The 21,622-nt window shown below is 38.5% G+C and overlaps 1 protein-coding gene and 1 pseudogene across 1 annotated transcript; one reads left to right on the forward strand and one right to left on the reverse strand.

Annotated features, from left to right (window-relative positions):
* The first annotated feature begins 491 nt into the window (after positions 1-491).
* LOC140182228 (zinc finger BED domain-containing protein RICESLEEPER 2-like) lies at positions 492-1,564 on the forward strand. Its single transcript, XM_072228367.1, has 2 exons — positions 492-992; positions 1,463-1,564. Exons 1-2 carry the CDS (start codon positions 492-494, stop codon positions 1,562-1,564), a joined length of 603 nt encoding a protein of 200 aa, XP_072084468.1.
* Positions 1,565-5,719: 4,155 nt separating this feature from the next.
* Positions 5,720-9,960, reverse strand: LOC112778198 (CBL-interacting serine/threonine-protein kinase 5-like; annotated as a pseudogene).
* Positions 9,961-21,622: the final 11,662 nt, after the last annotated feature.

The raw sequence follows: 21,622 nt of genomic DNA on the forward strand, positions 1-21,622 counted from the left end.
TTCTGGAGATAAGATAGTTATCTTACCTTATCTTATCTTTGAGTGAAGTCATCTTATCTTTAAGGGAACCGCCCTTATCTCTGTAGGCTTGGACTGCCTTTAGATTTGGGTCGTGTTCCTCTGTTTGGGCCCTATTTGGGCTTTTCCTAGTAGTTTGGCTGAGCTCTTTAAGAAGAGGTCGGATGGTCCTGACCTGAAAAGGTCAGTCGACTTGTCGTTAAACATCCCGGATCGGACAGCTCGACCCAGGGTTTGAACAACCTCCTCCTCACACGGGATTTGAATTGTCTTCTAAAATCTTTACGCTTTTGAATGAGTGAAAATTTGATAAAAATATTTTTTCCATTACTTTGGATAATGCTTCTTCTGATGATACTTGTGTTGGTCACTTGAAAAGTACTTTGGATGTGCATGGTTCATTGTTGTGTGGTGGTGAATTCTTTCATGTTCGTTGTTCTGCTCATATTTTAAATCTTATTGTCCAAGATGGAATGAAAATATGTGGTGATGCAGTGCATAAGATTAGAGATTGTATTAAGTATCTGAGAAAATCTGAAAGTCGAATGGTTAAGTTTAAAGAATATTTTCAAGATATTGAGGGACTTGAGTATACGACTGCATTATGTTTAGATGTTCCTATTAGGTGGAATTCACTTTATGCAATGCTTGCAAGTGCTATTCCATATAAGAAAGCTTTTGAAATGTATAAAGTAAAAGAAGCTGGATTTAGGAAGTATTGTCCTTCATCAGATGAGTGGAAAAGAACTAAAAAGATATGTGATTTCTTGTTACCATTTTACGAGACTACCAAGTTGATATCTGGAACTTCTTACCCAACATCCAACTTGTATTTTTTTCAAGTTTGGCAAATTCAGCTTATTTTGATGAATAATTTGAAGAATGATGAAGTGCTTATAAGGAACATGGGAGAACAAATGATAATTAAGTTTAAGAAATATTGGGAGGAATACAGTGTTGTTCTTGCATTTAGGGTTATATGTATTTTTTATTGTTCATATTTTTTGAGTCATATATTGTTTGCAATGCAAAGGATTTGATGTCCCGTAATCAAGAAGCTAAAGTGAAGAGTGGAAAGAACTAACTTGATATTTATTTGAGTGAGGCAACATTATTTTGCTATGATGCAATCATAGATGTTTTGCAATGGTGAAAAAATAACCATTATCGTTTTCCAACACTATCACTAATGGCACGAGATTTGTTGAGCATTCCTATTACTACTGTGGCTTCAAAATCTGCATTTAGCATGGGTTCTCATGTTTTGAATAAGTATAGAAGTCGTTTATTGCCAGATAATGTTGAAGCTGTGATTTGCACTCGAAATTGGATACGTGGATATTTTTATTATGGTATAATTATATTTATGACATACATACTTGAATGATTTTGAACATTATTATGTACTATTTTTCTAATATATTTATTTACTTTTTTTCTAAAGGAAGATTTAGATGAGGAAGATATTGCAAAAAGAGAAGGCTATTCTTCAGGAGTTAGTTCGAATGATGTTATTGACTTACATGAAGATGCAGATGAAAATTAAGTGTTTAGAATTATGTTTATTTTTCTTTGGAGACTATTTATAATTATGCTTTTGGATTTTGGATTATATTTATTTTGTCTATGGGACTATTTATAATTATATTTTTGTATTTTGGATTATGTTTATTTATTTTAGAGACTATTTATATTTAATATTTGCTTTTATATTGATTTAAACAGAAGATATGCCTTTGCAAATATTATTTTAAAAAAAAAAAGAGTTTAGGCGGGCATAGCCCGCCAGTTTGCCATTAGGCGAGGCGGGGCGGGCTTCCCCGCCTGCCATCCCTAGATCCAAGGATGATGAAAACACTTGTGGTTCTTATTCCGAAGGTAGAAAACCCGGTTTCCATGAAGGATTTTCAACCTATTAGTCTCTGTAATGTGGTTTACAAAGTTATAACGAAGGTTCTGGTCAATAGACTTCATCCCCATCTCAAAGAGATTGTTGGGCCCCTTCAAGGAGGATTTATCCCAGGGAAAGGAACCCCAGACAACATCATTGTAGCACAAGAGGTTCTCCATTTCATGAAGAAGACAAAGTCAAAGAAAGGCACCCTGGCCTTTAAGATTGATCTAGAGAAAGCATACAATAGAGTGGATTGGGGGTTTCTGAAACAAACCCTTGTAAGTTTTGGCTTTCCTCCTCCGACAGTCAATCTAATTATGCGTTATGTCACTACTTCTTCACTGTCTATCCTCTGGAATGGGGATAGATTAAATAGCTTCACTGAGAGCAGGGATCTTAGGCAAGGAGATCCTATATCACCGTATTTGTTTGTGTTGTGTATGGAGAGATTGGCCTGTTCTATTAATCAACAAGTTGATAGGGGCTTGTGGAAGCACTCCAATTCTTCCTTCAAGAGCAAAAAGAGTACCAAAAGAGGCAAAAAACATCATGACTACCTTAGCTGGAGCTCTATCTCGCCTAGCCTCACTACACTCTTCCAACAATTCAAGCACCTTCACGGATAAAAGTGAAAAACCAACTTCAATTGAAGCATGTGGAGTGGAAGAGAGCTTAAAACTACAAAGAAAAGAAGAGGAGTTAATGCTTGAGTTGCAACAAGTGGATGAGGTTGAGATCAAGGAATTAGAAGAAATTGTTGAAGAATTAGAAGAAGTTGAACAAGGAAACAAGCTTGAGAAAGCTTGTCAAAAGCTGGAGATCATACAAGAAGTATCATCCACTCCTTCATTTAAGTGGGTAAAATCTTTAACCTCAAGTTTTATTATCCTGCTTGAGTATGGTTTAATTGAAATGGATAGGCAACTTAGGAATCTTTGTGGATTGAAAAGTAAGAGGGAGTTAGATAGTGGTTGGAAACATGATCCTAGGTTCGTTAAGATTAAGTCTTTAAAGCTTGGTTTTAATGGTGGGTGTGATGCCAAATTAGATGGATCTCGGAGAATGTTTGGATGCTTAAGTGAGAGTTCTAAACGCTCGTCACTCGGATGGAATCACATGAGTCAACAAGAAGATTGGGTGTACAAGATTTAGGATCCCGAAGACTATTGGAAATACAAGCATTGGTGGGAATTCAAGGAAGAATTCAAGCATAAGCCACCATAGCAAGGGCATCCCCAATTGTCCAACTTAAGGACAATAAATAAAAGTGCTAGGTGAAAGACACCCCCACCAAGATAACATCATTCTAATTCCTCTCTTTTTGCATTAGTTTGTTGATTTTTTTGCTTCTTTTGCTTAGCTTAGTCTAGTTGAATTTTAGTTTTGATCATGCAGTCTTGAGGAATAATATGTTTTGGGGTTGAAACCCTTTGTTTAGATCAAGTGTGGTACCTTAGAGTTTGGAAAATAAATTTTGGAGAAACAGAGCAGTATGCATGCGCACACCCCTGTGCGTAGGCACACCTACCCCAAAATTCTACATCTTATGCGTACGCACACCCGTTTGCATCCCCTTTGTCGAGAGCATCCGCACACACTTGTGCGTCGCACCTTAGCCTTTTACCCTCTCTGTGCGTACGCACGTTTATGTGCGCACGCACACTTATGTGCGCACGCACACATGATCCTTTTTCAGATAAAAAAAATCTTAGTGTGCATACACACATATCTGTGCGTACGTACAAACCGATTTTCACCCTCTGTCGGGAGCGTCTGCACATGCTTGTGCGTGTGCACAAACCCTTTTTTTTCACCTTTTGTGCATACGCACGGTTGCTTTAACCCCACCACCCAACTTCTTTTCTTCTTCTTTCTTCTCTATTCTTTTTCCATGTCTCTCCTCTCTTTTCACTCACCATTCACCACCATCTCTATTTATTAGTTAGTTAGTTTAAATTTTCTATTTTTAGTAGATTAGGTTGTTAGTATAGGTTAGATTTTTGTGATAAGTGTTGGATTATTGATATTGTTGTTGCTAAATATTGTTGGATATCTTTATTTTGAGGTCATACTTTGCTGCTTGGTATTGAATTTTGCATGTTAAACTTTTGTACATACCAAGTACTTATGATATTGCCTTCAACAACATTGTTAGATTTTTAAATTGCATGTTGTAGCTAGCCACCATGTAATTTGAATTCACTGTCTATTACTAGGCAATTGTATGTAGTTGATGCATTTTTTTGTTAGGTGATACTTGTTATGATTGACCTAGTTGATGCATTGAAATTGAAAAATTGTGAAATCGGATTGTGAGCTTACCTAGTGACATTTTTTTGAGCTTTTTGAGCTTTGTGGACCATACTTGCTATATGATTCATCTCATCTTATATCTCTCTTTTCCTACGTTGCATAGCAACCATGTTTCCCACTTCATGTCAATTAGGTGATGCAAACAAATTTTAAAGTGTGTTATTGCTTGATGTGTGAATTCTATAGTTCATTTGGTTCATTGAATTCTCTTGCACATCAACTAATTTTCATCCATTATCCTTTCACAATTTGCTTGATTGCTTTTATGCTCCTTGAGTACTTGTTTGTTTATCTTAACCTACAGGTTTCCTTTTAAAGTATCTGAAGCACACTAGAATGAGTGAAGTGCATGCTTCTTTTGTGTAATTGTGACATAACTTTCTTTGCTAGTGTGTGTGTTCTAAACCGCGCAACTTAGAATTCACACACTTGTTTCCTTTATGTCACAAACTTATTCACTTACTTCATTTTAGTGATTACCACTTCATTCCAACAATCTATGCTTCCTTGCTTTTGCATCCACTCATCTTACTATTCTATTTTCTATCTTTCATGGGTGAGTCATCTTTAGCAACAACAGAAGTGGAAGAAAGAATACCCAGTAGCCGATTGACCCACCAGCTGAAGGTGGCAATCCGTATAGTCGCCGTACCCCCTTGGTCACCTCTAAAAGCGCCGAAAACAGTGCAAACCTTTAAGTGTGGAGAGGTCGTCTGACCAATCGGCAATCTTGGATAAAACAATTCTAATCCCAAATACTTTCACATTTTATTTTTTCTTAGTTTGTATATATTTTAGAGCTTTAATTGCATTCTTCTTAGTTTGTTGCATTTCTTTTCATATATACATATATAATAAGCTTAGTTAAAATAATAAAATTTTTCAAAAAAAAATATTCTTAATAGGGCATTGATATCCTAATTTTATGAGCTCTAAATATTTTTATATATGTTTAAACTTTAAACTATCATGCCACATGTAGTCTTTTTTTGCTTATAAAATTACCTTTTACTTTTTATTAGATTTTTTGGATGTTTAAGGAAATAACATCAAATTACATTTGAACATATTTTTTGCTTCATACCGAATAATAACCCCCACAATTTACAAATTATAATGTTACCTATTCTTTGCATCATCTTAACTAATAGCTACTAAATCTTATCATATAGATATTGTGGAATCCACTTTCATCAAATTAAATAATAAATTTGAAACTTCAGAACAATGAAACACTAAATGAAGAACAAAGCTATATGTTGGGTATGACTTTTCAGTATTAACTTCAAACATCATCGGAAACTAAACTCAAATTTTTTACACAAATAAAATGAAATACTATAACTTAAATCAAAATACAGCATTATTTTTTTTCCTAGAATCTTCCTTTTCTTTTACTTATTATGCAAATCAAACTATATTATTATAGCTGCAACAAACTGTAAAAGGAAGAACAACATAGGCAAAATAATCCCAAAGGCATGACTAGTACTATTAGTTGTTACGATCACCCTGCCAACTCCAAACAATGTCATTCAATGAAGGCCTAACTTCTTCCTCACAGAATTTGACATACTCCAAGGTATCCCCAGAAGACTTCGAGAACTCCACCACCGCCACCTCTGGTGCCACCTCAAACACGTCCACCGTCATGGCCAGTCTCCCTTTCCTCCCTTCCCTCTCCGCTTCCATCCTCACAACAAACCCCTTCTTCCTAGCCACTCTGAAATTCAATTTCTTCGACATAGCCTCTATCTTTCCCACCACTACTTGAGTTGAAAGCTTTGATATAAACACTGAAGGTGATCTCTTCCTTGTCTCAAACAAACTCCTTAGATCAAAACCATGCGACAGCGAGAAAATGATCTTGAAAGCATAGTAAAACTCCTTAGCAGAACTACTCTGCTTCAAATCATCCTTATTCAACTCTTGATTGTTATACACATGTCATCCTTTAAGTATATTAATATCTTTTGTAATATAGTAGATTAGTTTGGTAGAACTTTTAGCGGATATTAATTCCTTTAATCTTGGGTAGTGTACAAATTGTAAGAGATAACTGCATTAATAATAAATTTTTAAATGAAATTAATATCAGTAAGGTATATAAAAGTTTGTTAATTAAAATTAATTTGCATGTCATAATAATTATATTATTTTTCAGATTTTTATCTATTCTAATATGGTTAAAAAGTATATATATATATATATATATATTAAATCACTTATCAAATAGTAAATAATTTTTTAAATTTAGATTGTTCTTTGACTATGAAAGTGCCTAGTGTTATAGAAGCTCGATATAATGCAGTGGATCTAGTAGTAAAAAAATCACAATTTCATTACAAAATTTACTAAACAATTAGAGGGTTGTTATGAAACGATAAGTAGTAATATTTTAAAGTGGGTGAGCAAAGATAGTTGTTTTTTTTTTTAAATAAATGAGCTCAACACACAAAGTGGAGCAAACAAGTAAAGATAAATTGGACTAGACAACAGAAATCATAACCATATAGCACTTATTAAGCAAAAATATATTCCCTTGTCATCTTCGGTATTGCCATCAACAACAAAAGGGATTATTATGCCTCCACTCTTGGTAACTAAGACTAGACGAATTAATGATATCTTCTACCCTAGTTCTTTTATTCTGAAATATTCTCCTATTCCTTTCGATCCATACGTTCCAAACTACTACAAAGAAACATGTGAACCATTTTTTGCGATCCTCCTTGCTACACATTGCTCCTGTCCAGCTTTGAAAATGTTCCTTCAAAATACCGGGAATGGACCATGTCTATCTAAATAAGCTAGCCATGCGCACCATACCTACCAAGTAAATTCACATCCAATAAACAAGTGATGAACATATTCCACATCCTTATTACATAGTACACACAAATTATCCTCCTGGCTAATTATCCCATGCCGACATAATCTTTCTTTTGCATTCACTCTGCCAATCAAGACGAACCACACAAACAGCTCCACTCTTGGAGGAACTAAGCCTTTTCAAATAGTCTTGGTGAAACTATAACTTGTTACGTCATCTGAAAGCATTTCCTCTTGCAACACCTGCACAAATGAGTTAATAGAAAATACACCTTATCTGTCAAACTTCCACACAACCCTATCCTCTCTGTCGGCTGCTAGATTAACTAGCCTCAAAGTGTTATGTAATTCACTCACAATTTTCAACTCCTATTGGAATAGCTCACGCCTCCATTAAAAGTTCCAAACCCAATCCAACCCATCCCAAAACCCACAATCCCCTATGACAGATCCTTTCTGCATTGAAGATAATTGTGTTACAGAAAATATGTGCCTATTTGTAAGAAAATGACAACCGAACACAATTAATATAGCAAGTATCAATTTTACCAAATATTATTATTAGTTTGATGGTTTTTATTTATTGCAGTAAAAATCTTGTTTTACTGCAATAAATAAAAAATATTAAACTAATAATAATATCTGATAAAGTTGATATATGTTTGTTAATTATGTTTAGTTATCATTTTCTTACAAACGGACGCATGTCTTCGGTAACACAACAATTTTCACTAATCGACTTTAAAATATTACTGGTTATAGTTACATAGCAACCCTTGTAATATAGTTCAGTATCCCAAGATGTAATATAATATAGGCTTTTTGGATTTTCTTTCATGACTCTGTTTGTTCATTAATCAAATAATTGTTTAGTAAATCCTATAGTAAAATAGTGATATTTTTACTACTGAATTTAACTACTATATTATACCGAACCGTTATAACACTAGTAATTTTCATAGCCCAACAACAACCTAAATTTAAAAAATCATTTAATATTTAATAAGTGATTCAATATATATATATACTATATTAAAATAAAAAATTTTGAAAATAATATAATTATTATGACATGCTAATTAATTCCAATTAACAAACTTTTATATATCCCAATAATATTAACTTCATTTAAAAGTTTACTATTAATACAATTATTTTCTTTCCTTTGTACACCACTCAAAATTAAAAGAATTAATACCCGCTAAAAATTCTTCATAATTAAGACACCATATTACAAAATATTATAATACATAAGATGATATGTATATGATAAATTAATCGTTTATGTTCCACACGGTGTTATCAGCATACTTAGGGATGGCAAAATATCTCGAGATGCGGGAATTCCTGCGGGGACTGCCCCAAATAGGGATCCAACTATGAAAAATTTTTTCTGTGGAAATACAGATGGGAGAAAAAAATTTTTCCGAGGCAGGCGCGGGAACCCGAGCGAGATCCACGCCCCGTCCCTGCTAATCCTCGAAACCCAAAACTCTTAATCCTCATTTGCATAACCCTTCTTCAATTTAGAGATCCTTAACACTGTCCGTACTCGATACTCCATCCAACTTCTCTACAGCCACCCCTTTGCCACTCTCCCTTCTCACTGCATCGTCACACTTCACCATGCCATCACCCTCACTGCGTCCAGCTCTCTATTTGTGGTGTTTCTTTCCGTAACTCTGCAGTCGTGTCCATTCTCCCCCTGTTGTCGCGTCTCTCACCTCGTCCACTGCTCTGTCCTCTGGCTCGCCGTTATGTCCCCTCACTGCGTCATTTCGAAAGAAGTTACCATCTTGTCATTTAGACTTTTTGTATAAAATCTTGCTATTTTTGTATAGGATAGATACTTTTAGCTCTATTCATATGAAAATTAATAAGTAGTTAGAACTATCAGATGGATGGGGAATGGGTCTCCCCGGGGAATGGGAATGGAGAGCAATATTCCCCCACGACAGGGAACATGGAGCAAATCTAGGGACGGGGATGGGGAGCAGGGAGGCATCCCCCGCCCCCGTCCTGTCCCGTTGACACCCCTCATACCATATGCCCATGTTTTGCACAACCATTAGTATCAAATAATTCCACAAACAAATACTAAACAGTTGAGTTCATGCATTTTGTTATGTTGATTTTTCGTGTGGATACCAAAACTAGAAGACTCATCCACCAAATATGGTATATTACAAAACCATACTAAAACTATGCCCTAATTTTTTAATCAATAAAAGAAATTATGTCCTAATTATTCAACTAAAAGAAGAAATCAGTCAATTTTGTGATTCAATCATAGCCTAATATAGCCAAACCAGTAACAACAAATTAAGACATTAAATAATTGAAAAAAATAAAAAAAAATATGATGAACCTGCACGCCGTTGTTCCGGCAAACAAAGAAGCCAAAATCGGAGACCTTAAGCTCTTCATTCTCATCAAGAAGCAGATTCTAGGGCTTGAGATCTCTGTGAGTGACGCCGCGGCTATGGCAGAAATCAATGGCCGATATCAACTGCTGAAAATACTTTCTACTTTCTAGCTACATTTTCCTTCAGCTTCACTTTCTCCCCTTTCTTGAACAATTCCCCTCCCTTAACATACTCCATAACCAAGAATATCTTCTCCTTCGTCGCCATAACTTTCTTCAGCTTCACTATGTTGGGATGCCTCACCAGCCTCGCTCATAACCAAAACATCTCTCTTAATCTGCTCTATCAGCCTCTCCTTCTTCAACTATCCTTCTTTATCACCTTAATTGCCACACTTTCACTTGTCGCTAGGTTCCTCCCGTAGTATACCTTCGCAAAGTTCCCCTACCCTAACACGCATCCCATCTCGTACTTCTCGAAGATCACTATCCTAGAACTGTTTGATAACTTGATCTCCATCTCATTTTTCAGATCCATTGGATGAAATTTTCAGAGAAAGAAAAGGAAAACAAAGAAAGCTAGTAAGATTACTAGTTGTGAAGGCTAATTGTATGGCCAAGAGACGAGGGAGAATGTGGAATAATGAAGATTGGAGAGGTTTATTCCTTTGAGGAATATAGTGTCTGAGAGACACACAACGTTTCAGAGAAACGATTCAGAAGGGTTGAAGAAGAGAAGAGAAGATAAGGGTGTGGATTTTTGGTTAGTGTTCTGTGCGAACGTGGCCGAGCTGTGATAACTCCTTGTAGGATGACGCTGTCAAGATGTGAGAGCTATACATCGGCCAAGCTGGAATACCGCGGTGAAAATACCTGCAAAAAATACTCCGACGCTCAAGTAAGAAAGAATTCTCGATAATGATACTATAAAGTAAACAAGAGTGAACTTGTGTGACCTGTTTATTCTGAGCTTACTTATTCGTTTATATAGAGGTTTTAGTGTGTTGGTTTTGATCTTATCCGAGATTCTTGGTTTGACTGATAACGCTGTTTGTTTTGGTAACGGCTGTGGAGAATCGTTGACTCACATTATTACTGTTAGTAGGACCGAGCTTTACGTCTTTCTGGCCGAGGTATAGTGGGACCGAGCTTTAGTGGTGCACCCTTGGCCATATGATGAGGAGCAATAATGGGCCTTCTTTGATGGTTTGGATATTGAAACGGTTATTAGTAATTGAAACCGTTTCCAATTGGCTTCATTAGCTAGTGTTGTTTGTCAAACTGCAGTTTTTTCTCTGGAATAGGAAAAAGCGTTTCATCTGTCGAATTTTCAGAAAATGAGCAAGAAAGGTTTGTGTTGACAAAAAATTTCCAGTGTCATTTTCCTTCTTCTTCTTTTTGTTTTTTAAGAATGGAAAAACCAAGAGTGATTGCTAAAGAAAGTGACCCATGCAGTTGGGTTGATGAGAGAGTTAGAAAATGTTCTTCTCATTTTAATGACGCTGAGTCGGTGAAGATGCTGGGTTCGGGTGTGTGGGTAAGAGAAGGTAGTTAAATTAGAATAGAGTTACCTTGTGGAGGAGATGATCGGGTGTGTGACAAGGTGAGTGATTGGTCATATTTCTATTGTTATAGCTGTTTATTGACCGAATTGGGTGTTAGGTTTCCGTTTACAAAATTCGAGTGTGGGGTTCTTTATTGGTTAAATTGTGCTCTGTCTCAGTTGCACCTAACTTATGGGGGTTTGTTAGAGCTTTTCAGGTGTTAATGGAAGTTCTAGAGTATCCTCCCTCGCTTAGGTTATTTTTTTCCCTTTTCCAGACTAAGGGGGTGAGACGGGAGTTGTGGGTAAATCTGAGTAGCCATCCAGGTCGTTCTGCATTTGTATTGTATAAGTCATCCTTTAAGGATTTTAAAAATATGTTTGTGAAGGTCAAAAGTGTGGTTGAAAATGTCCCTTTTTATGTAAATGAATTCCTAGAGGAGAGGTTTCCTCTTTCCTAATCTCCAGAGCCGGTCCAAGTTTTAGATATGGATGATAGGACCCCTGATGATAATGTCGTCTTAGATTTTCTATTAGAGATGTTGGAGTCTAAAGAGTTGTTATCTGTTGCTGAATTGTTGAAGTAGGAGTCCCTTAAAGAGGTCATTTTGGATCACCTAGGTAACTTGCTTTGATGGTGTGCTTTTCTTTATGTTCTTCTCCCTTTATTGACTTTTTTTTTGCAGCTGAGAAGGTTCCTACTATTACTACTGCAAGGTTGAAATCCTTTTTCAGCCAGAGAAAGAAAGGTGAGAAGCAAGGGTCTACTACCAATGTGAACAAAGGTGCTGGTGCCATGCAGTCTGAGGTTAATGTGGGTCGGAAGCGAAAAAAGAGTCCGGCTAAGGGGAAAGGTGCGGAAGTTGTTGAAACCAAGGATGACAGTTCTGAGAATCTTCAACTTGTTGAATCTGCTTATGAATCTCAAAAGAGATTACACGAGTATCGTCATGATGACCATTCAAGGTCACTGTGGTCCTGGCTTTTTCCGTTCATGACGCTTGCTGATGAGCTTTGCCGATTTCCTGAAGATGTCAAGATGATTGATGAGGTTGGGCGCGCAGGGACCAGCCGTTTTCTTCATGTATTTTCTCTCTCTCTTTCTTTTTTTATTCTCTTCTTCTTCTTTTTTAGGTAATTGGTGCTCGAATCATAGCCATAGGTTGCACACAGGAGCTCGCCTTGGAGAAAGAGAACAAGGAGTCAGCTAGTGTGGCCGAGTTGTCCACAGCTGTGGAAGAGAAAGAGAAAGTTATTAATGAGCTTTCTTTCTCTCTAAAACAAAAAGAGACAGAGCTCATTGAGGAAAAATGCCTTCAGGTTTCTTCTGCTGAACAGATGAAGACTGTTAAGACTGAGAACGGTCAATTGGTTGCTGGGGTGAAGGAGCTTGAGGGCAAGGTTTACGAGACTTTTGTTCAAGGGTTTGATCGAGCAATCTCTCAAGTGAGGGCTTTGTTTTCTGAATTTGATGTGGGCAAGCTCGATACCACCAAGGTGGTTGTTAATGGCGAGTTGGTTGAAAAGGATGTGATGGCTAAGAAGGATAGTGAGGGTTCGAGTATTGGCGACAAAATAGAATACTTTTTCCTGTTTTTTTCTTGTGTTAAGATGTTTGCTTATTTTGTAGTTTATGATAATTGTTTTGAACAAATTTGTCAAGTATGGTGATCTGCTGTTTTGAACAATGTACCAAGTATGAAGCTCGGTGTTTGGAATATTTTGGTGGATATTTTTGATAATACATGTATGATTTGGCTGTTTGATCGTATGCTATAATAGCTTGTAGAAATGATTAATAGAACAGACCGTGTTGCATTGTGGCTTCAAATGACAAGTTGGGCGTCCGACCTCATTAAAACCCTCCTTAGGTAAAACCCTTATTAGGGAAAAAACTTCTAAGGGGGAAAAAGAGTACCTTCATCCGCTTATTGACAAGTTTATGATCTATACAACTTTAATGAAGAAACATTCCAGTTTCCTGGCAATTGCTCACCTTTGAGTGATTGTAGTTGACAAGCCCCTATTCCGAGAACTTTTATAACTCGGAATGGTCCTTCCCTATTAGCTGCGAGCTTGCCGTGTGCTGGAGGTCGTCGTGCCTCTTCTGTTTTTCGGAGGACAATGTCTCCTTTGTAAAATGCTCGAGGCACCACTTTCTTGTTGTCTTTCTTTTCAATGAGTTACTTTATTGCTCTCTGTTTCATTGCTGCGATCTCTCGTTCTTCCTCGAGGAGGTCTAATTCGGCCGATCTTGTGCTGGTATTGTGACTTTGACTGTATAGCTCGGCTTTTAAAGTCAGGGTGCCGATTTCAAAAGGTATTAGTGCTTCCATTCCATAACCCAATCTGAAAGGAGTTTCCCCTATGGTGGTTTATATGGTTGTATTATAGCTCCATGGTATTTCTGGGACAAACTTTGCCCATTCTCCTTTTGCATCAATGAGCTTCTTTTTCATTGCCTGCAGAATTATTCTGTTAGCAGCTTCAGCCTGTCCATTTGTCTGTGGGTGTTCGACCAAGCTAAAATGATGTTGGATATTAAAGTTTGTTACGAATGAAGCAAGTTTGTTATCTGTAAATTATCTATCATTATCAAATACTATTTCCTTAGGTATTCCATACCTACATATGATATTTTTTCATATGAAAGATCATACCTTTTCGGCTGTTATTTGTGCTAATGGTTGTGCTTCTATCCATTTTGAAGAGTAGTCTATTGAAATAAGAGAAATTTTACCTGACCTGGAGCTCTTGGGAATGGGCCGAGGATATCCAATCCCCACCTATAGAAAGGCCAACATACCTCCATGCTGTGTAATACTTCGACAGGCTTCAGTGAAACAGCTGCATGTTTTTGACAATTGTCGCACGCTTTGACTTTTGTTATACAGTCTCTTTTCATTGTCGGCCAATAGTATCCTATTCGGATAATTTTGGCTACTAATGATCGTCCTCCTATGTGATTGCCACACACATCCTCGTGAACTTTGGCCATAACCTCATTGGCCTCATCTCTCCCGAGGCATTTTAGGAGTGGTTACAAAAAACTGCGTTTGTATAAGTCATTTGCCACAATCATATAAAAGCTTGCCTTTTGCCTAAAAAGTTGGGGATTCGGTTCATTCTTTGGGAAGATTCCTGCATTAATGTACTCAAGGAAAGGCATTCTCTAGTTGTTTATCTGGGTAATACTCAATATGCATAATGATTCAATACTAGGTTTTTCTAATTCAAGTTGTGTTAGAGTTGAGGTGTGTGCATTTGCCTTGGTGGCGGTTAGTTTAGATAATATGTCTGCTCTAGTGTTCTGTTCCCTATGCACATGCATAATAATAAACTCATCAAATTTTGAAATGAGACCCTTTGCCATGAGCCAATACTACTCTAGTGGAGGGTTTTTTACCTGGAAATCACCTTTGATTTATTGAACTACCAACAAGGAATCGTAGTAGACTGTTATCCGAGATATTTGGAAATTGAGGGCAAGCTTTAGACCTGCTATCAAGGCCTTATATTCGGCTTGATTGTTACTTGTCGAGAAATGGAATTGGAGTGATTACTTGGCCACCACCGTTTCTCCTTCCTTAAGTATTGTTCCGGCTCCGCTTCCCTCACAATTTGAGGCCCCATCTATGCGTAATTTCTAAACCCTTTTTTTGTGTTGTTTGTTAACGGTGAGCTCGGAAACAAAATCTGCCAAAATTTGCAATCTTAAAACCGGTCTTGATTGGTACTGAATATCGAACTTGGAGAGCTCGATAGTCCACTTAATTAGTCGTCTAGCTAGTTCAGGTTTTGTCAATATTTGTCGAATGAGTTGATCTATTCTGACTATTATTGTGTGGCTTTGGAAATAATGTCTCAGTCATCTTGCGGTGGTAACCAGTGCAAAGGCCAGTTGCTCTATCCTGGGATATCTTTTCTCTGTTGGCTGTAACACTCTACTGATGAAGTATACGGACTTTTGTGTTTTTCCTGTTTCAACAACTAGAATGGATCTTATAGCATGGTTAGATATTGATAGATATAAATATAATGGTTTAGCTGCCTCTGGTCTTTGGAGTATCGGAGGTGATGATAAGAGCTATTTTAGTTCGGCAAAGGAATTTTCGCACTCTTCGGTCCATCAAAATTTTTTGTTCTTAGAAATTGTCTGGAAAACATGGTATGATCGATTTGCTACTACGGGCAGGAAACGTGACAATGCGGCCACTTTTCCTGGTAGTTGTTGGACTTCTTTTATTGTCTTTGGGCTTGCCATGTTTAGTATAGCATCACATTTTTCTGGGTTTACTTCAATTCCACGTGAAGTCAGCATGAATCTGAGGAATTTTCCTCCTTGGACTCCAAAGGTGCATTTTTCAGGGTTGAGCCTCATGTTGTAAGCTCGGATTTGGTTGAAGATTTCCGATAAGTCGTCACAATGTGTGCCTCGTGCTGGTGTTTTTGCTACCATGTCATCTACATAGATTTCCATATTCCGGCTTATTTGTTCTCAGAATACTTTGTCTATTAGTCTTTGGTATGTTGCACCTGTGTTCTTTAGACCAAATGACATTACCTTATAACAAAAATTTTCATGTTCTGTTACGAAAGCTATTTTGTCTTGGTCTTCTAGGTGCATCATAATCTGGTTATAGCCAGAGTATGCATCCATGAAGCTTAAACTATTAAAACCGAAAGCATTATCTACTAATTTATCAATACAAGGTAGTGGATAAGCATCTTTAGGGCAAGCCTTATTTAGATTTGTAAAGTCGATGCACATGCGCTATTTATCTGAGCTTTTTCTTACCATTACCAAGTTGGAGAGCCACCTGCTGAAGCGGATTTCTCTGATGAAGTCGGCGTTGAGGAGCTTTTTGGTTTCCTCTAAGGCTGCTTGCATTTTTTCTGTTCTGAGGTTTCTTTTCTTCTGGGAAACAGGTCGATTTATCTTGTCAATAGCTAGCTTGTGACAAATGACCTCTGGATCTATTCCAGGCATGTCGGCTGGTGTCCATGCAAATAGGTCGACGTTGTTCCGAAGTACCGAGATCAATTTTGATCGTTCTTCTCCTTTAAGAGCTTCTCCGATGTATGTGAATCGTTCCTCATTGTTGGTCAATATGACTCGCTGGAGGTTGTCCATGGGTTGAGGTCTTTCGTTGAAGTCCTCCCTGGGGTCAAGTTCGGATAGTGTCAGGACCTTGCTGGTATTGTGAATGGCTTGCACTCGTAACCAAGGTGTTTGTTTTCCAGGTTTTGCTTCAGGCTAGCATTGTAGCACTGCCAAGCTTCTTGGTGATCTGCATGTACTATTGTAATTCTATTTTCCTACACAAGGAACTTAACACACAAATGTAAAGTAGATACTACTGTCCTGAAGGCATTCAGATTAGGCCTTCCTAGAATAATATTGTATGGGCTAAAACAATCTACTATAAGGTATTGAATATTAATTGTTCTCGACAAAGGGCTTTCTTCTTTTGTCATATTTAGCCATATGTGCCCTAAGATTGGGATCCTTTCTCCAGAGAACCCAACTAGCACTCCTGAAGAGGGTTGCATGGCTTTTTCACATAGTTTCATCTTTTTAAAAGTGGAGTAAAATAAGACATCAGCACTGCTGCCTGGGTCTAATAAAACTTTCCTTACAAACAGCTCTCCAATCTGAATGGAGATTACCACCGGGTCATCGAGGTTCGGGTTTACTGAGTTAAGGTCGGATTTTGAGAAGGTTATTGGCATGTTTGTTGTGTTTTCCTTTCTTGAATATGTTGTTCCCTTAATTGCTAGCATTTCCCAGTAACTGTGCTTCCTGGCCGAGATTGTTTAGCTGCCCCCTGCGTATCCTCCTGATATGCAGTTTATAACGCTTCTTGGTGGATCGGGTGCCGTCCATTTTCTTTTGTCTTGTTCTACTGATATTTGCGGACGCTCCTTTTATTTCGAATTGTTTTCTTTGTTTCTCCGTCCTTCAATGTACTTGTCCAGGAGTCCTTGCTGAGCTAACCTCTCCAGTAAGTCTTTTGCTATGACACACTCATTTGTGGTGTGTCCGAACTTCTGGTGGAAAGCATAGTATTTATTTTTGTCCAAGAATCTCTGGTCCTGGTAGCTTCCTGCTCGTGTAGGGGGTTTGATTATTTTGGCGTGCAGGATTTCCTTGATTATGTTCTCCCTTTTGGTGTTGAACCTGGTGTAGGTATCAAATTTTGGTGTGAGCTTGAAAGGTTTCCTTGGTTCCTTGTTGCCCGACAATCTGAAAGCCTTATCTTTTTCCCTTCTGGATGGGTGTTTGTCTATTTTTCGAGCTTCACGAAACTCCTCGATTTCCATTTGTCCTGCGGCCTTTTCTCGGAATTCATCCAGAGTTTTTGGTTTTGTTACTGTGATCATCTCTTGGAACTTTCCAGGTCTAAGGCCACTTTTGAGGGCGTGTAGATGGACCTTTGGGTATAAATCTGGAATCTCCATAGTTGCTTCGGTGAATCGTGTCATGTAGTCATTTAAGCTCTCTTATTGCCCCTGTCTGATGGTGCTCAAGTAGTCTAATCCGTCCACATATATTCTTGATGCAGCGAAGTAGTCGATGAAGGATCTCGCCAATTCTTCGAAAGAGGATATTGAACCTGCGGACAATTTAGAAAACCAGAGTAATGCAGCACCATCAAGATAAGTAGGAAAAGCTCGACAAAGTATAGTCTCATTAGCACCATTAAAGAACATCATAGATTGGAATTCTTAATATGGACACGAGGATCACCAAATCCCTTGTATGGTTCAAGGGCGGTAGAAAGCACAAAATTTTTCGGCATTTGGAATTTGGTGATCTCCTCTGAGAAAGGATTGTCTATGGTCAGCTTCTCTTTTGGCGGGGTGAGATTTTGTGGATCTGCATTGCTCTGAGTCGAGCTTTTGAGGTTTCCCTCACCTTGTTTTCTAGCATTGTTAGTTGATGATAGTTCAGCTATCCTTCGAACTTCTGCCTGAAGTTCGGTGATCTGAGCTAAGGGCTCTGCTTGTGTAGGTTGTTGGACTCCGTTATCAGTCATTGATAAACCCATATTTTATGATATATTTTGTGCTTAATTTGAGTGATTTATTCAATCCTTCACCGACTTATTCATATTAATTGCATGGTTTTACTTTTCCTTTCTTATTATGTGATGTATGTGAAAAACATGTTTCCTATGCTTTAAAATTAATTATTTTGATTACCTTTATTTCCATTCGATGCCATGATTAGTGTGTTGAGTAGTTTCAGATCTCCTAAGGCAGGAATGACTCAAAGGATGGAAAAGGAAACATACAAAAATAGAAGGAAAGAACAAAATGGAGTTCCTAAAGAAACTGGCATCCACACGATCGCATGGGCGATGCGGACGCATGCCAGGCGCGAATCAACAGCGACGCGGCCGCATAACTGACGCGGCCGCATGACTGACGCGACCGCGTGACAAGAAAAGCTCCGAATGACAGAGGCCACGCACCAGAAATTGCAGAAAACGCTCCCAGCGATTTCTGAAGCCCTTTTTGGCCTAAATCCAAGTCTAGAAGGCATAGACCAGAGGTTATAAAGTGGGGGAACGCATCCATTCAGGGAGAGCTCGCCAATTTAGTTACTTTCCATGATTTAGATTTAGTTTAGAGAGAGGTTCTCTCTCTCTCTCTTAGGATTTAGGACTTCTCTTAGTTTTAGGAGTGACTCTCGATCCCAGGTTTAATGTTCCTTTGCTTTAAGCTTCCCTTTTACTTTTATTCATTCCATTACTTTAGTTGATTATTTACTTTTGCAATTTAGTTTATGAATTCTTCTATGTTTCAGATTATTTGAATTAATGCTATTTGAGGTATTTCAGTTTATTATTGCTCTCTTCTATTTATGTCACCATTGCTTTCAATCTGAAGACATTTTTATTCCAGCAAAATTTACTTTTTCCCCTTTTGGTTTTGGTTAAGAAATCAGTAACTCAGGAGTTATCTTATCTCAACATAATTGATAACTGTTATCTTTGCTAATTGAACTGAACTTCAATAATTCCAACCTTTTCTTAGGAAATAAATAGGATTCGAAGATCAAACTAATTAGTCCCTTGACTTTCCTTTGCTTTAGTAAAGGTTAACTAAGTGGAATTAAGATTCAACTTTCATTGTTATTGATAAGGATAACTAAGTCTGGACTTCCAATTTCTCATACCTTGCAAAAGTTTATTTTACAGTTATTTATTTATTTTTAATTGCCATTTAAATTATTTGTCATATTTGTTCCTCATTCTTGAAACCCCAAATCTACGATCTCCATAACCAATAATAAGAACATACTTCCCTGCAGTTCCTTGAGAAGACCACCCGAGGTTTGAATACTTCGGTTATCAATTTATTTAAGGGGTTTGTTACTTGTGACAACCAAAACGTTTGTAAGAAAGGTTGAATGCTTAGTTTAGTAACTATACTTACAACGAGAGTTTACTATAACCTCTAAACCATCAATCTTCTGCTCTTTCAAAATGGCGCCGTTGCCGGGGAACTGCTAACGTGTGCCTTATTATTGGTTATTGTAAATATTTTTCTTTTACTTGTTTATTTATTTCTGTTTTTCCTTTTTAATTTTATTTGCTACTATGAACTCTCACCCTTCTCGCTTTGAGTTTGGTTCTAACTTTGTTGAAGGAAATAGAAGTTGCAGCAGGAATATGCATCAAGGTCAGACCAATCAAGGATGGATGGAGCCAAGAGGATCTAATCAACCCTTTAGGCAACAACACCCTCCAAGATATCATGGACAACGACCATTCTACAATGCATACCCAGCTGATAGATATGGTGGACAACCTTGTAACTACCAACAAGCCCCACCCCGTGCCTATAGACCATCCTCTCAACATAACCTCGAACCACCACACTCACAAGCTTCTCTTTACCATTCGCCACCGTATGATCCTTTCCCACCCCAATTCCAATCCACTCACTCCCAAGCACCATCACTTTCCTATGTATCATGTCCAAATCCATCACCCCGAGAATCAGAGGTTCGCCTCAAGGAAATAGTAAATAAACTTCAAACAACCATTCGACAACTGGAGCAAATAGTAATTCAATTAGCTTCTAGACGTTCAAACGTTCAAGGAAAAAAAAGGGTGCGCGACGCGACCGCATCACTCATGCGATCGCGTCATATTGCGAAAACACTACCCACGCGACCGCGTCCTCTACGCGGCCGCGTGACTTGGAGATCAGCGTAAACATCCAACGTCCAGAAAGTTAGGCTGGAATCGTGCGGCCATTGTGCGTTTCGCACAAAATGCCCATGCGATCGCATGCCCCATGCGATCGCGTCACTTGCACACAACCAATCCCACGCGACCGCGTGAGCGACGCGATCGCGTCGCATGGATTGCACAACACCCAAAAGGAGACAAAGAGTTGCGCGGAAACGACGCTGGATTCGTGCGTTTCGCACAAATTCCAGCGACGCGATCGCATGCCCCAAGCGATCGCGTCATTCACTCTTTTAGCCATTCCATGCGATCGCGTGCCCTATGCGATCGCATCATCCCCCCATTTCGCTCCAGCCAAGCGACCGCATGGATTCAAATTTATAACCCCCCAACCACGCGAACCCTATCAGTCGCGCCCCCCCTGAAACCCTTTCCTCCCTCTCTTCTCCTCCATTCCAACCACCACCATCCAGCCACCATCACCGCACCCCCAGACGCCGCCGACCTCCCAGACGCCGCCGCTACCGACCCCCCTTCCTCCTCCCCCTTCTTTCTTCTTCTTTCTTCTCCCCTCCCCCCTCCGCCACTGCTTCCTCCACGCTCACCACTCACCGCGCCGCCGTCAACCGCCGCGCCCCCACCACCACCCACAACCCCCAACCCCTCCCCTCCTACCCCCATTCCCCCTCCCAAACTCCCCTGCCTCCAACAACCGCCATCACCGATGTGCCCACCACCACCAGCCGCCGCGTCAGACGCCGTCACCACCACCCCCAGCCACCTTTCTGCCCACTCTCCTTATTCGGCCTACCAGGTTCCGACGAACGCCACACTTCTATCCGTAGTCGTTATTTCATTATTTCCTATTTATGTTCATGTTTAGGCTAGTTAGATATGCATGTTGTAGTGGATTTTAGGTTGTTAGGTAGCCTAGGATGTGGTTAGTGGATTTAGGCCTGTTTACTTGCACTGTTTATGTTTCTGTTTTACCCAATTTGCAATGCTGCTGTTGCTGTGATGTTTGTAATGTTCATATGCTGTGATTTCTTGTTTCATGCTGCTCTTTACACTGAATTTTCATGTTTATATTCATTATATGTCATTGCCAACTTTAATTTTAATTCATATGAACTATTTGACTGCTGTTTATTTTTTGGGACAATCCAATTTTAGCCAGAATGCTGTCCAAATTTCTGTAAAATATTTTCATTCATGTTTTGGTTTTGGCATTTTGAAATCTGCTTTCCTCTGCTTTACCCAAACCCATTCATGAATGCTAGGCACGCATTCTTCTTCTCTTTGATTTCCTGGTTCATATATTGCATTTTTTGATGTTTGATTCTAATTTTTGCTATTTCTATATCTATCTGAATCTTCATCAACTGGTTTTCCTTGTTTGGTTATGAGTTACCTATAGCTTCTAATTATGAATGCTTGTTATTTAGAAACTT

The sequence above is a fragment of the Arachis hypogaea genome, chromosome 19 (genome assembly GCF_003086295.3).
Source record: "Arachis hypogaea cultivar Tifrunner chromosome 19, arahy.Tifrunner.gnm2.J5K5, whole genome shotgun sequence".
Classification (NCBI taxonomy): domain Eukaryota; kingdom Viridiplantae; phylum Streptophyta; class Magnoliopsida; order Fabales; family Fabaceae; genus Arachis; species Arachis hypogaea.